Genomic DNA, 16409 nt, shown 5'->3' with positions numbered 1-16409 from the left:
TTGTGTGAGGTTTATACTGTAACGGCGAGTGACACAGAGCATTTTTCTCTTTTAGCATTCCAAAGCTGGTTTTAATTTTGTCATTTATGTTTATTCAACGTAATCTTAGTGTATTATTTGTGTAGTTGTGGACGTACATTCTTGAAGACATCTATAACAGTGGATTACCGAACTGAACATTCACAGAAAATGCCACACCAGCAAAAAGTATCGTAATTTTGGAGGTTTTATCAATAGAAGTAAGTGTTTCTAAGTCACCAAACTTTGAGGAAAAGCAGAGAAACCAGTTATTCATCGTGGGTTTGTTGAAGTGTTGAATAGAACCGTACTATAGTCAGTCGTTTTCTCACTTCAGCTACGCAAAAATACCAACACATTTTGTCGCCGAAGGCATTCGTCGTTCATTGGTCAGTAGTTGCCCTAGATTCTATCACGTGACAGAGCGGGACAGAATCATCCTACACATTCCTTTCAGAATAAATGATAAACACAAAGCAAAATAATTCCATCGTCATCAGATTCACTTTCTGATACACTAATATCTGATTCAATGTCACATTCTATGTCAGCGTACGGTCTATCATTGTGAAGCTGTGAAGCCGAAACAATCCTCTTCTTCGCTAGACTCGGCCAACGAAGACATGTTGACACTCAGGTGTGTGCGATTCGATAAATAGGTTCTAATTTTGTTGTGGTTAGGCATTCAAGCCATTAAAACCGCCAAAATACTAGTAAATACAACCCTAAGACATCCAGACAGGTGTGTTTTAATTGATTTATACTTGAACAAAACATTTGAAAGCGAAATAAGCACCCAGTGAGAAGTGGTGTCACATGCAGGTTTAGCCTCTCCTCGGGATATGAGGTCCTATCGGCCGCGCGGATATACCCGCACCTCGGGTTGAGACAGAGCGCTCTGCATGCGGCCTGAGCCGCGCGTCAGAGTGAATGGGTTAATGAAGAATACACATTCTAACATCACTCGGACAACAAACCTTATGTTAAAATGAACAGATTAAAACATTTTGAGTGTATCAGAACATTGAATACCATCTGGTGAATGAATAGCATTTGAAGTTTTTGGCCAAACAGCGCATTGTGACAAATTAGTTCAGTCATTTTAAAATATTGTGCAAAAATATTTTGCGTGCTACATATTATTATTATTATTATTATTATTATTATTATTATGTTATTGTTTTTTCTAAATCTAGGAACATTATAGTACTAAGTCGGACATTTCCTCATGCTCCTAAAAATGGTCAATTCACATACAACTCGTTCTCTGGAAAGAGAAAACGCCTGATAAGAGTTTTTAAATTGGATTTTTTGGTTCATGGAATCACAAACTCACTGCCTAAGCAAAGTCTGTTTCTTATTGCATTCTAGGCATAACGGGCACAGTCAGTATCGACGCTAATGGTGACCGGAATGGGGATTACTCGTTGTTGGACCTCAATCCAGTAACCCAAAAATTTGAGGTGAGTCATGGAACGGCTGGCACTCGATTGATCAATTGATTGATTGATTGATTGATGTTTAATGACCTGCTTTTCATTCATACCCTGGCAGTTACTAACAAACTCGTCAATCCCATATCTGGCGTATAGATATGTACACAATATTGTTTGAAGATAAGTAGAACACAATATGTACACCATATTGTTTTCCAGATAAGAAGAACACAATCGTCAAAGGGGTACAAATATGTACACCATATTGTTTTCCGGATAAGAAGAACACAAACGTCATCGACCACATGTTGTCACAAAGGTCTTATAAGCATTGAGACCGACCACCCTTTGGAGAAGGCCATAAACACGTGTATCTTGTTGTGAAACCAATACGCAAGGAGAATGATCTTGCATCTTAAAAATGTCTGTTTGGACACTGCTGTATGCATGTATGTGTGACTAAAGCAAAAATATTTGATGAAAATCAATGTCTTCTGCATTTTGGCGTTCATTTGTGCGTTTAATGGATTTGTAATTTATATCATTTGAATTTTACGCCATACTCAAAAATATTTCATTTATACAACCTCTGCCATTATTGTTGGAGGAAACACCAAATTCTGCGTTTCCGTAAATCGAGAGTTTCGTGCAAACTATGGTCATAGCTGGTGTAAGCTCACACTATACCAGCGCGTACCAGTCGCGATTAATGAGGTTGTGCATGGAATTTTAACATTTCAAACTTTTCAATTAGATTACCACTGTAAATAGAACACGCATGAGTCCAATATCCAGTATGGCAATTATTTGCGTTATTCTTGTTTAAAACAGGAAAGTTGATTTGGCTAGCGAATATAATCTCAGATATTGCTTTTTTACTATAAGGTCACGTATATCAGACAAACAGCAGTCACAACCAACATATCTAGACAGATCTATCACTAATGGGTCCCATAGCTGCAGTCAACGGAAGCTGTAGTGTTCGTTCTGTCACTGTTTTGGCATACATAGATTTAAACTGACTTGGTCTGAAAGTCATTTCAAATAAAATTACATTCGACAGTAGGGATAAGAAACCATCGTTTATCTCTTTGTCCCACAATGGTAGTATTTAAAAAATTTCGTCTTACAAATAACTTCCAACAATGCCACCTTGATATTCCACATAGCGTGGGAATCAGCGATCAAACGCTTTAGTTTCTCTAAAGGGGCCACTCCATTTCAAATAAAATGAATGACGTTTACTTTTTTTACTTTGGTCATCTCACATTGACTTTACATTCGTCAAAAATTACACTATTAATGACGGAGGTTCTTATAGCTACGTGCCTCTAGTATAAAAAGTTAAATATAATCCAAGTATACTCAAGACAAAACTGTTTCAATCTCTCAAAAGATCCGAATTAAGAACTGAAGAACGTTAAAAGTTCACACCGTAGTGCTTTTTTGTACATCGGTGCGCTTATTTCGTGACAAACTGCGTCACAAAACACAGTTCATTATTATTGAAAATTATGTGTCGGCGTGTTTTCTTTTCCTAACTGCAATTTGTTTCCAAATCTAGAACACGGTATATTGATTTTTTTCAGTAGAGCTTTTTAAAATGAAATAAAAACAGTAGTTCCAGGAGATTTCATTTCATTTCCATCCATTAAATTCACAACGGGCGTCTTTCGGAAAGAAAGTAATTGCTTTTGTGCTTGGAACAGCCTGGAGTTTGAATCCCCAGGTCTGTTCGACAAGTCCATATGCTCATTTCCCAAGTCGCTTGTGGTTTGTTAAGTATATGGTGCAGTGTTGTTGGTTTTGCCTATCTTTTTTCCAAGGCGTTTCAAATTTTCTGTCAGCTGCGATTTCCAATCTGCCAATGACGTGGGTAGGAATGAAATTGCAAAAACATGCTGACAGATCTGGCATGATATTCGTTGTTTTTATCATTTGGCCCTAATGGCCGACTTTGTTAAAGTTGTGCCGCTAGAGACTATGCCAGCTACTGGATAAATGTCACTTATTTATTACTTTCCATGTATGGTGTTCATGTTTTGAACGACTATTGATGAAAAAATGCGGGACTCGTCACACAGCCTTTTCAATGGTGTTCATGTATGGTAACTGCCGATCCAGCAAAGAGTAGAGTCAAAACATGAACGCCATTGACAAAGCTGTGTGATGTTGTCATTGTTTTCATCAATGACAACAACAACAACAACACAGGGCATCAGCTGAAGGAGCAGTAAACATATAGCTTTTCAGAAAGATTCCTTGTTTGTGACTTTGTGGCGCTCTATCCAATTTACTCCAAAAGTGAACCTTACATTCACTGTGGCTCAGTTGGTTAGCGCGCTAGCGCAGCTTAATGATCCTGGCGCCTCTCACCAATGTGGCCGCTGTGAGTTCAAGTCCAGCTCATGCTGGCTTCCTCACCGGCTGTAGGTGGTAAGGTCTGCCAGCATCCTGCGGATGGCCGTGGCTCTGCCAGGCTCCCTCCGACCATAATGCTGGACGCCGTGGTATAAGTGCAATATTCTTGAGTATGGCGTAAAACATCAATCAGATAAATAAATAAATAAATTTACAGTATACATGTGTTAGGGAATTATTAAGCATGGTGATGACAATTACTGAGAATTTAGCACATAAACCTCTATTTTAGCGGGTCTTAACAGCGTGGTTAAGGTGATTTCATTTCTAAGTAACAAAACGTAGTCTCGCCATATGTTTTTTTTTGGGGGGGGGGGGGTGGAGCTGATTTTCTCCATACCCTCTGCATTCACCCTCTACCAACAAGGGTTGGATAGTGGTCCTCTACATAAAGTTCGGGGGAGACATCATAAGTTCCATCAGCATGACACAGTCGCAGGTAGATGAGTTTTCCAGTAATTCGCCAGATGTACGTGGCGTGTTTTTCCACGTATGCATTGTCACCATTATATAAGTGACAAATTTCATTTATTTATTTATTTATTTATTTGATTGGTGTTTAAGGCCGTACTCAAGAATATTTCACTTATACGACGGCGGCCAGCATTATAGTGGGTGGAAACCGGGCATAGCCCGGGGAAACCCACGGCCATCCGCAGGTTGTTGGCAGGCCTTCTCACTTACAGTCGGAGAGGACCCCAGCATGAGGACCCACAGCGACCGCACCGGTGAGAGGCTCCTGGGTCATTACGCTGCGCTAGCGCGCTAACCAACAGAGCCATGGAGGCCCGAAACAAATTTCATAGCATGGCATATAATAGCATATCAATAAATAAGTCGCCCCCCTAAATTTTATATGGTTTTAGGGCCCAGCTGTTTGAATGTGTATTAGCTAATATCTGTCTTAAGTCATATTTTAAATTCAACATTTTAGCCAATCTCAGCAGCTAATGTAGTTGTCCAAAGTTAAAGTATAAGAGCAGCAGATATGCTTCATATTTAATATACTGTTATTTAACCCATGAATTTCTCCGTGTCTCAACGGTGGTTTCTAGTCTAACAATGATGTTAGCCCGAACGCAAATACGCAATCCGTTAATGATCCCGTCATACCAGCTGTTGTTTTTCTTGACCTTCAGCTCTACTCGTTCCATTTGATTAGTACTCATCGTCGATTTGGCAACTTTACAAGTTGGTACGCGTGAATTTGTCTAAAGATCGCTTAAACACTGACACAGTATCCCTTATACTGATCTCTTCTACAGGTTGTCGCTAATTACTATGGCAATAAGAAGGTGTACGAGCCCGTCACGGGGAAAAGGATACATTGGGCAGGGGGTCGGAATTCACCACCTCCGGACACACCCGAGTGTGGCTTCGACTACTCTCTGTGCCCTCCAGAAGGTAAGCGCACTTTGTTGAGCACAATTCTCTATGTTTATCCAGTTCTTGTGCTTAGCCAATGTTTGTCTAAATATGTATATCACGATAAACCATTCAGTTAATGAAGAGAATTCTCATGTAATTATGATATTGGATATATGACTTAACTTGGCCGAATTTTAGAACGAATGAGACTGGGCAGAAACAAGAAAATACAGGTTGTTTATACCAAGATCATATTTTGATCAGATCTGAACAGGGGAATTTCTTTATAAGTTCATGAGATTTTAGAAACTTCTCGGATAGCAAGTATCAACATGCGTTACTGAATTGAGTGTTGGTCTCAGAAATCTCTTTCAGAGATGTTTACCTCTTTGGTAAGTATTATGCTCCGACTCTCGTCTAATCCAGATTCACTTGGTATGTACAAAGTAAAAAAAAAACGGAAATAGACATTTAAAGAGTTCTGCAAAAAAAAAAAAAAAAACAACTCGTTGTATCATGTGGAAGTCCTCACTATATTGCTCTATCTATACTGCTCGCTGTGATTGTTTAACCACTCACACCTATTCTACGCTCCTGATCTTAGCCCTGCCACGCGGTATTTTACGCTGTCGTTTGACTCCGTACGCGCTATGTTTGTCAACTCATTACGAAGGATTAATCGCTCACGAGAGTTTTGGTTTGAGGTAAGTATCATTATCCCTACATCTATTGGAATTAGATCGATGATTTTTTTTTTGACAATCTATTTCACTGAGTGTTTAGACGGACTTGGATCTGTTCATAATAGTTTCCGATTTTTGGCTAGTTTTGTGTGGAAAGGTCATAAACGCAGTACTTGACTAAAAAAGAAAGCAATGACGTTATGGCCTGTGATATGAATTAAGTGTGAAAGACAGTTTTCTTTTTTAATAATAACAGGCTTATTGCTTGAAATATTTTATGTATCCGAAGGTGTTGTTTGATATACTAGTATATATTTTGCAATTAATAGATCTTACATTTTATCTTTTCTCGTATGTAAAAGACACAATTTGCAGAAACAGTTTCTAAACGGTTATTCATGGTTGATAGTTTCACATCTTTTTTAGTTTTTCTCTCCCTTTTACGTAATATGAAATGAACATTAAACTGAAACTCTGTCTCTAATTCTCGTTGTTTCTTGCCTACCAGATGATTTCGGTATGTGCTGTAGCTAGTATGTACATATACTCTGTAACACAATATACAGCAGTATTGTATGAACATGTATTTTCAGAACTATACTCCTCTATCAGAGCCATCTGTTATTCAAATCGAAGAATATTGACGGGAGCAACTGAGGGTGACTTACATATACTGTGCGCACTATGAAGGGTAGGCCTGTAATGGTACCATTTGAACTCACCTATAACGCTAATATCATTTGCCTCATCCATATAAGTGTTTCCCTTCCTAGAACGATGCCCGGTTAATGAACTTAATGGTAAGTAGGGTTATCGACGACTAAGGTGATTTGTATATGTTTGTGTAAGTCACGTGTGGGAATGTTTGTTAGTAACTTGCCAAAGGACGATGGTTTACACGGGGCACTCCGGTCTCATCCAGTCATAAAGCTGACCTTCGTCGGATAAGTTCAAATGTCATACTTTTGGTGGTAAAGAACAGCTAAATTTCATGTGATGAACACAATGTTTGGGTAACTGATACGATGATTGTATGCATGGTAGTGTGCATGTTTCCTTTGTCCTGTCTAATACTACAAAACATAATGTACATTTCCCTATAATGTACTACTGCATGAACATATTTGAAATAAATGTGTACCCAAGGAATTTAAAATACTTAAGTGGTGTACTTTTGTTTCTACTTCAGTGACAACAGCATATTGGATATACAGTGTATCTCTGAAAACGAAATAGAGATAAAAATGACTTTTCGGCCATTTCTGTGTCCAGGAGAGGAAATCCCAAGTTAGGTGTCGGTGTATAGAAATGTTTATAACAAGGAATTGCTATTCCAGTATAGCAAGGCATTTTGGCTCTGGCTGATGTACTTCTCCAACTGCCACATAATGCATCACTCCAGTATTATGTCATTTGTCCGTATACAACGGAGAAATTTTTCTATAGACATACCCCTAGGGTTTACTTTATCCAAAGAGATGTCTTTAGCATATTTGGATATTACACAGTGTAAATTGTACGTGATCTAGTCTTGACCACTTACCACCGCCACACCAAATGCACTTTCTCACCTCTGTACTCACTGCCAATTACAGGATCGCCGTCAATCAAAGCCTAGCAAATAGCTGTCAATGTCGTTGGTCTATACCAGACGATTCGATTGGTGAAACGTAACCGGAGATGGTCTGCTTTGGCGAGAATATGACAGCTGTAAACTTCCTCACTGTTCTCTACCATACCGCTTGTTTACGATCTTAGACAGGAGGCTTCCCATAGGGACAAGTGCTCTACATAAGCCGCCAGTGTTTTCAGTCGGTTTAAATACGTTGAAAGTAGCTCAAGGTGTTGTTTGGCATCTAAGAGTTTTGGGGCTAGACGGGAAGCTGCCAAAAACATTCACGACGGAAAACTGAGACTGGTGATGGACTTGTAGTAGCCGATATTCGTCAATGGAATAAATTAATACAGGCGATAATGCATGAGCTATTGTGGATATTGCAGTCAACGAAATGTCATATCAACAGGCGCAAATTCGCACAAAAGCGATGTCGTGTCGCACGCGGGCGCTCGTTATGTAAACGCTCGTGCGAAAAGATAGGATTTCGAAGACTTGCCCAACAGATCGAGTGACCACATGATACACAGATATAACGACTGCTTGTTAATGGTAACATGTGACATTTGCAATTAAATCTGTGTAGAAAAGATTTTTGGCGTGTGGCTTTGGCACAGGGTAAATAATATATAACGAAACGTGTGTGTTGCAGTTTTTAATAAACAAAGCATAAATTTGATGTGGATGAATGGTGCTCTATACTTCACGAAATATTATTGTCTCTGCTAATAAAGCCATTCCTAACAAGTTGGTTGTTTTTAAAATTTATGACAAACCGGGGGTAACCAGTGGGATAAAACACCATATGAGAATTCGTGAACAATTATACAGTATATTGGAAATGGATTACACCGCGTACAGAAAACAAAAAAATTACGTTACTACTTTACTTAGACCAGCTAAAGATAACCATAAAATCAATATCATTAATAAAATAACCCCAAATAATGTTATTAATAAACAATGGTGGGAAATTTTGCTAAATCATTCCTTAAATCATCAAACTTATGTTTTTCTGATATTTTACCGCTTTTTTCCACGTTGTATGAATGTGATACAAAATAAAAGGCTAATTTGCTAAACACCTACTTTATCACTATTAGCACTATTAGCAGCCTCCAAGACACTGATGTGGAAATACCCGTTTTACCAATTCCTAGAAAGAAGCCTCTCACTTCTTTAGAAATAGAAGAAAATGATGTCTGCCTTGAATTCAATAGCCTTGGCACAACCAAAGCAACTAGCCCGGACGGAATAAGTCAAAAAGAACTTACGGAATCTTCAAACATTCTAGCTCCAATCTTCACCAAGTTTTTTTTTACTATTCGCTAAAAAAGAAAATATATCCATCTGCATGGAGAATAGCTAATATTACCCCTATTTTTAAATCCGCTGATCGCCATGTGCCAGAAAATTACATACCCATTTCTATTTTATGTTGTCCTAGGACAATATTTGAAAAAGTTATTTTTTGCAAAATTATACGATTTTCTAAAGAAGTCGATATCTAAGACACAATATGAAATTATTTTAAATAAATCAGCAGCCCTCCAACTTCTCGACATGTATTTGGACATAGCTAAAGCACTTAACGAAAGTAAGGAAATATTTTTTTTTATATTTGTTGATATTTCAAAAGCGTTTGACAGAGTGTGGCATAAGGGATTAATAGCCAAACTGAAAAGTTTTGGGAATAATGGTGATCTTCTTGAATGGTTCAAAAGTTATTTGAATAATAGAAAAACAGAGAGTTGTTGTCGGTGGTCGTGGATCTAATACCGAGACGACTAGTGCAGGTTCACCACAGGGTTGTGTACCCTTGTTTTTTTATTTTTTATTAATGACCCATTTTTAGTTATTGCAAACAATGTCAAACTCTTTGCTGACGACACTGGTTTATATGTTTTGTCAGATAATTTGTCATTAGGTACAGTCCACCAAACATTGTTGAAGGATCTATCTACTACTGAATCGGTCATCTCCTTGGTTTGTAAAATTTAATTCTAACAGAACTAAATTTCTACTTCTGTCTAGACGTAGAACGCCATCGCGGCCGCAGCTGACATTCCAAACAGTAGCTATCCAGTCGTGCCAAACACATAAACTGTAGCAAAGACGAAATTGTACCATGTTAAGGTTAACGGCACAGTTTTCAAAATTTAAAGACGAAGTATATTTAACCTTGAAGATCGAATATCTGTGTTTCTCTTTGCGTCCTGTAGTATAAAGGTTATCACCGTTACACTGTACCCTGCCTCCTGTCCACCCAACACCACAGACGTGCAGTGGAGTAATAAGTATAAAGCAAGATGAGATGAACTTCAAGGATACAACAACAACGTTCCACGCTGTCTTTGGCTTTGTTGCAGTGAGATGAAATGGAAGACTAACTAATTGCTTTTTGAGGCTATAGTATAGCGTGGTATCATCCGGAAACTTGTGGCAAGATTGAGTTTCTTGGATTTAGCTTTAATTCCGGACGTCATATTTTTGTCGGGAATGTTTGAGATTACCTTAGTGGGCTGTCCATATCGTGCGGAGCTTTCTGTGTCTCATCACCTTTGTCCTCGTCTCATCTGTCTTGATCAATTTGCCTCAACAGCAAGAGGTCAATGAAGCTCAATGCTGCTCGTGATGTCCTCTTGAGTCCAGCGATGGAGTGTTGACACTGATGCATGTGGAAAGCGCTTGCTTCCTTCACTCGTTTAACTCCAGCAAATCTCGACACACCATCGACAGATGATTGCCTCGGTATATCGTCCCTTTGGAGCAGTGGGTGAAAATCGACCGTGGCTGAGCAGTTTAAGATATTTCACACTTTATTTTGATTGTGCTTCTGCAATATAAATCCGATTGCCAAATCATGTTTCACATCTTCCATTGATCTAAATCGCATTATTGTTTTTCTCCCAAGCTGTTCTGATCGATGTTTCACCGGATTCCATTGCATTACCAGAATTAATCGAAAGACTAGAATATCCGATATTAAATTCTTCTAGCTTCTTTTTTGATGTGATGTTTTTTGAAAAGATTACTCCAAGAGGAAAATGACAAACTGAATATGGCCCATATTATTTTATTTGCCACGGCTTTGCAGCTTCGTGTGACTTGTGGACAAAAAAAATGCTGTTATCAAAAGCATTCGATTTTCTATACTATCATACGAATTTCTTATTTGTTGCCCAAAATCGTTATATGGTGTATTTATGCTTCAGGTGTTTTTCAGTAAACAATGAAATAAACGTGAGATTAAAAAATACCCACTATAGAAAATAACCCTTTACATCTTAATCCTTGGAAGAACTCTATCCAACGTCTATTTCAACCACCCCCTACTTCCGAGTCGCGTGATACCTAAGACTCTAAAATCGAGATTCGTTGATTCCCCGCTCTTTTGGCGCTAGTCGGCCCGGCATCAGCGTATCACTGATGTTCGACGTCACATGTGTCTTTAGGAGCATCATATTTGTCTTGTAGATGTAATATCTGCAATGTATTGTGAACTAATGTGTATCTCTTGTGAAGTGTCATATTTGTCTTGTAGATGTAATATCTGCAATGTCTTGTGAACTAATGTGTATCTCTTGTGAAGTGTCATATTTGTCTTGTAGATGTAATATCTGCAATGTCTTGTGAACTAATGTGTATCTCTTGTGAAGTGTCATATTTGTCTTGTAGATGTAATATCTGCAATGTCTTGTGAACTAATGTGTATCTCTTGTGAAGTGTCATATTTGTCTTGTGGAGCCTTATATCGTCCAATGAAGCGTCATATACGTGCTTTGGAGCGTCAATTTATGCCCTGTGGAACCACAAATCTGTCTTGTGGAACGTCACATCTGTCTTGTAGGGAGTCGAGTCTGTCTTGTGGAGTCTATTGTCTGCCTTTTGGAGCGTCATGTACAACGTATGTACTGTGGAACGTACGCCAGTCCGTTTTGTTTAGCGTCTTATCTGTGATATTGAGCCCCATATCTGTGTTTTGGTGTCTCATATCTGTGTTGTAGAGCGTCATATCTGTGTTATGGAGCGTCATATCTGTGTTAAGGAGCGTCATATTTGCATTTTGGTATCTCATATCTGTGTTGTGGAGCGTCATATCTGTGTTATGGAGCGTCATATCTGTGTTATGGAGCGTCATATCTGTGTTTTGATGTCTCATATCAGTGTTACAGAGCGTCATATCTATGCTGCGGAGTTTCATATCTGTGTTCTGGAGCATTATATATGTGTTGGTAGACGACATATCCGTTTTTGGAGCGTCATGTCTGTCATGCTGGACGCCACATGTTTCTGTGAATCGCTACATCTTTCCTTTTCCAAATGGCGTTCTGGTGAAACAGCGCCGTTGAGACATGACCGCAACCATGTACATGTAGAAGCGAACAAACAAAACATATAACTTGATTTTATCCCATTTGGCTGCCAACTACCTCTTAACAAAAGCCTTATGAAATGTTGAGCATTTGAATGGAATTATTTTTTCTATATGGGAAAGAAAACTCACAAGACTTTACTAATTCGCTAATACCAAACCTCCAAAAAAACCCACAGACAGTATGATCTGGTAATGACTGATTTATTTTTAAAGTGTGAAGGTTGGTTTTTACTCTTTTGTGTTGGACAAACCTTATTGATTCCAAAGCCAATGGGGTGATAGGAATAGAAAATATATTGGCGAATAATTCCATTCAACATAGGATTTAATTTTTTTAGGGCCGCAATATGGACAGATTAAACTCATTCATAGTTTGCTTTTGCTTAGAGTATTCAAATTGATGTTAAGCTTTCCTGTCGTTTTTCAATGTTCATATTAAATTCCATATTCCTTGTGTCTGAAGTACTATAGTCTTTTTGATTACTGAGTGACGCCATAATCATAATCTTTCAAGTTACTTTCATACTATACTGTTAATTAAATCTGAGTTTTCATACACTGTAGCACTCGCTATTTATAAACTGGCAATTGATCAAGACATGCATTTACCTTGTGCTACTTGTTTCATGTTGCCCAGTGTGGGAGTCTCCCGCCAACACCCAAACCCCCTCCCCAACCTCCATAATTCCTGATAGACCTTGTTGGTTTCTCCTCCTACCCCACGTGGCAAGGTCTGTCCGCAGACTGCACAGTCTTGGGTTTCGCCCGTGCTCTGCCCGTTTTCCTCTTACTATAAATATTCTTGAGTACAGCGTTAAATGTCAATGAAATAAAAAGATAAAAGTGTATATATGTATCAGGAGTCTAAAAACCGTCTGTGTATAAACAAGCTGTCGCCATTCAAATTTTATTGGCCAAAATTGCGGCGTAGATGATCCAAGAATTGCGGTCAACAATAAGAGACACTATCCTTTCTATTGGCTAGACATGGAGCTGTGTTTTTTCCTGTCAAATAAGTCAACTCTGCTAACAGGAAACCAATCCCTGTAATGTTAAGAAATGAAAAACAATTGTCAAGACAGCAATTAGATACCACATCGGTTTTGTCACATTGAGACTACCAAACAACCAAAAAAAAAAAAAAGCAAACAACAAAAAAATCATTGATTAGAACACTGCATAAGAAGATTGTACAACTTTTTCATGAAGAAAACCTCAAAAAGCGCACCGACTTAAGCAAAGAAAGAAATGAGGCAGAAACATGAACTGAATTTTAATGAAATAGTGAAACCCGGTCAGAAGTGCCGAGGCTCCCATTTTAACTGCAACCTACGGATGATCGTGGGTTTCCGCCGGGCTTTGCCCGGTTTCCTACCACCATAATTCTGGCCGCCGTCGTATAAATCATTCTTAAAAACACCAATCAAATTAAAAAATAAATAAATAAATTACAGGTTCTATAAATTTCAAACTTAGAACAGGAAAGACTTCCGACATCTCAGACTGTAGTTGATACCATGTTCTGCAGTAAAGAATTATTCTGTTCTTTACTGCAGAACATGAAATTCAAAGCTCTCTAAGGCAAATTATTTAAATGTATCTATCGATAAATAATGAAGATGGTCCTGTTTACTATAATATTTGAGTTTATTGAAAATATTAACCACTTTGGCATGTAATCATTTCACCTGTTTACTATAATAAACAGTTCCATTTAGTTACTAAATATAATTCTTTGATGAATAAACACCAGGACGCGTTTTAAGATTGCAACACACATGTGTTTAAAAAAAAACACATTGATTTTAGTGTGTTTGCTATGCACTATACTACCTAACACTGGGCATTAAAATCGTTTGGCAAGCCTGTCGTGTATTTAGCCGGGTTGTAGTTACCAAGGGCTACACTTTAAAACTGGCTAGCTCATTCCATCCTCTAGGCTCCCCAGCAATTAGCTCAAATACACTTATACAAATCCATTAAAGCGCCTGACATTTAAAAAGGTGTTTCGAAAATGAAAGCCATAAAAGTTCCGACGAATGCCTTTGGTTATTTCATACTGTCGTTAGCGCGCTTCTGCCTTTGGTAAATATGGGTTATATGTAATTTTGCACAGGTATATAAATAGGCTTTGGACTATCCCCACTTAATAATACAGCAATATTTATGGCACGACTATAGAAACCGTCGGAAGACATCCTCAATTGGCTTCTCAAAGAGCCTGAAGTTTGTAAAAATGAACAACTATCCAAGAAAAGGCATGTCATTTGGAACGCAAACTGGCTTGGACTGAAATTTAGCCAGGGGGGAGCCAGTATCTTAGCCCGATGTCCCTGGTTTTATTACAAATTTTTCATATCCCCAAGAGCGGGTAATAGAGTCAACACGATCGGTTGAAACCTAGCCTTTTATTAGCAAGGAGTCATTATTACAAGGTAAACACACGTGTCGTTTATTCTGACGATGCCTTGGGTGAGCTAATATTATGAATCTGATATATGAATGCAAAATATGCCTTCAGAAGATTAAAGATAGGAGTACAGTGCCAGAGAGATTTGTCCAGAAGCAATGGCATCTCTACACATCTTTGTTATGAGCAGGGCCCTTCACTATTCTCCATCTCAGATCTGGTCGATGAAGATAAACTTTCCAGACATAGCTTCAGGTCCTTTTTGGCTTGAAGAGATTCCCCAATGTACAGGAAGACTTATATTCTGTTCGTCCTATGTGAACAGTATATAAATCACGAAAGATTTTTTTAGTACAGAGATTGGATTACGAAAATATCGTTTGTTACTGTTGAATTCAGGATTAGAGCAATTTACCAACTTGGCATTTGAATCTTTATTTGTACAGAGATTGCTCTTCACTTAGGGAGCTTGGGAAGGCTGAGTGTTATACGTAGAAAAAAATTCTTCAGGTTCATCCCGCCATGTGGGCAGGAGTTGCTGGGTTAACATAGGGATTTTCTGACCACTCTATACACCAAGCTAAAAGGAACTGACCATGAGATAGTCGTAGAGGTCAATGTCAGTCAGTTTCTTAGTCCGTTATTATTTGCTTATGTGCATGGCGTTTTACTCCAGTCTTAAGAGTTTTTTTACTTTTGTGACGGTTGTCCTCATTTATTTTCAAAAGAAACCGGATAAAGGTGCGAGCAAGGACACCGCTTCAGGTACCTCTAAATAACCCCGATCTAACGCCATAACAAAATTTGCAAGTGCTGGATTCGAACTCGCCACGTCGTTAGCCAAGACATATTCTGCACTTTCCTACAGCACTTTGCAATGCTGCTTTAAAAACCCCATTAGTCAATGTTTGCCTATTTCGTTCCACGTATTCATTCAAATAACTGGGAAAATATGTCGTTCACAGACTATTACAGACCTTTAACTCAGTAAGTTCAGCCTTGGATTAAAATGTTTACAGGACGTGTAACCTCATTATTCACAAAGGTTGAAGGTTAACCTGTTTATCATAGACCCATCATGCACCATACCAGCTGAGTAAACCTAATGTGTTTGTGTGATCCTGTTATATATGGGGATTGTTTTCACACATACACATTTCTTATCTAAACCTAATAATGTATTGCAGCCAATGTTACTACTATGTCCTTGGTCCCTTAGCTTTTGATCAACAATTTGTTTTTCTCATCGACCTGAATTTAGAATGATTCACTTGTCACTCAAGATAAGTTGAGAAAGGGGGAAAATAACCAACAATTACGTAAACATCAGTGTACAACAACCATTAGAACTGTATCTGCAAATACCTGGTTTACCTTACTGAAGACATACATGTTCGATGCCAACTATAAGGCCCACCCACAAATCTACACGTTTGACCTTTGATTCAGTAAGCGAAAGAATATAAGACACGATTTTAGACATAGATTTTAACGATCTTTCTACTGATTTTTACATGTTGTTAACGTATATTCTCCTATTTTACACATTTACACAGGAAATTATGAAGACAAGCCCACTTACCTTTACATTCCCCTTATTTTATCTGATAAAAACAAACCTATTTAATAGGGATTTTACGATAGACCTTAGCTGTAGGCGAATTCACCCCAAACCATATACAACAGGTGTAGCCGAATTGACCCTAAAGCATAGACCATCGCCAAAAACTGTTTTAAAACTCTACAAAACGCATGTTTCCATCACTACAAAACGCATGTTCCATAGGCTTCACAACGCATGTTTCCAAACGCCTTACAAGACATGTTTCCCTACGCCGTAGAACACATGTTTCAATACACCTTGTATCACATGTTTCCAAACGCCTTACAACGCATGTTTCCAAACGCTTTGTATCGCAAGATTCCAAGTACCTCAAAACGAGTGCTTCCAACAGACTAACACTGCATGTTCCCAGCCGTCTGGAAACGCAAGTTTCCAAACGTTTTTAACACCTGTTTTATTCTAATTCTATTCGACGAGATTGTAACATGTAAAAATCCACACGGCGGTTAGAACGGT

General features: G+C 38.4%; 1 protein-coding gene across 3 annotated transcripts in view; it reads left to right on the top strand.

Annotated features, from left to right (window-relative positions):
* The window catches only part of LOC135462722 (atrial natriuretic peptide receptor 1-like), a 212983-nt gene that overhangs the window by 158412 nt on the left and 38162 nt on the right, over positions 1–16409 (top strand). For all 3 annotated transcript variants that reach the window (XM_064739944.1, XM_064739945.1, XM_064739946.1), the window contains exons 5-6: positions 1390–1481; positions 5141–5279. In XM_064739944.1, the coding sequence (XP_064596014.1) occupies positions 1390–1481; positions 5141–5279 (231 nt within the window). The remainder of the gene's footprint in view (positions 1–1389; positions 1482–5140; positions 5280–16409) is intronic.

The sequence above is a fragment of the Liolophura sinensis genome, chromosome 2 (assembly GCF_032854445.1).
Source record: "Liolophura sinensis isolate JHLJ2023 chromosome 2, CUHK_Ljap_v2, whole genome shotgun sequence".
NCBI classification, from domain to species: Eukaryota; Metazoa; Mollusca; class Polyplacophora; order Chitonida; family Chitonidae; genus Liolophura; species Liolophura sinensis.
The sequence above is the reverse complement of the archived record's forward strand: the minus strand, read 5'-3'. Positions and strand labels throughout refer to the sequence as shown.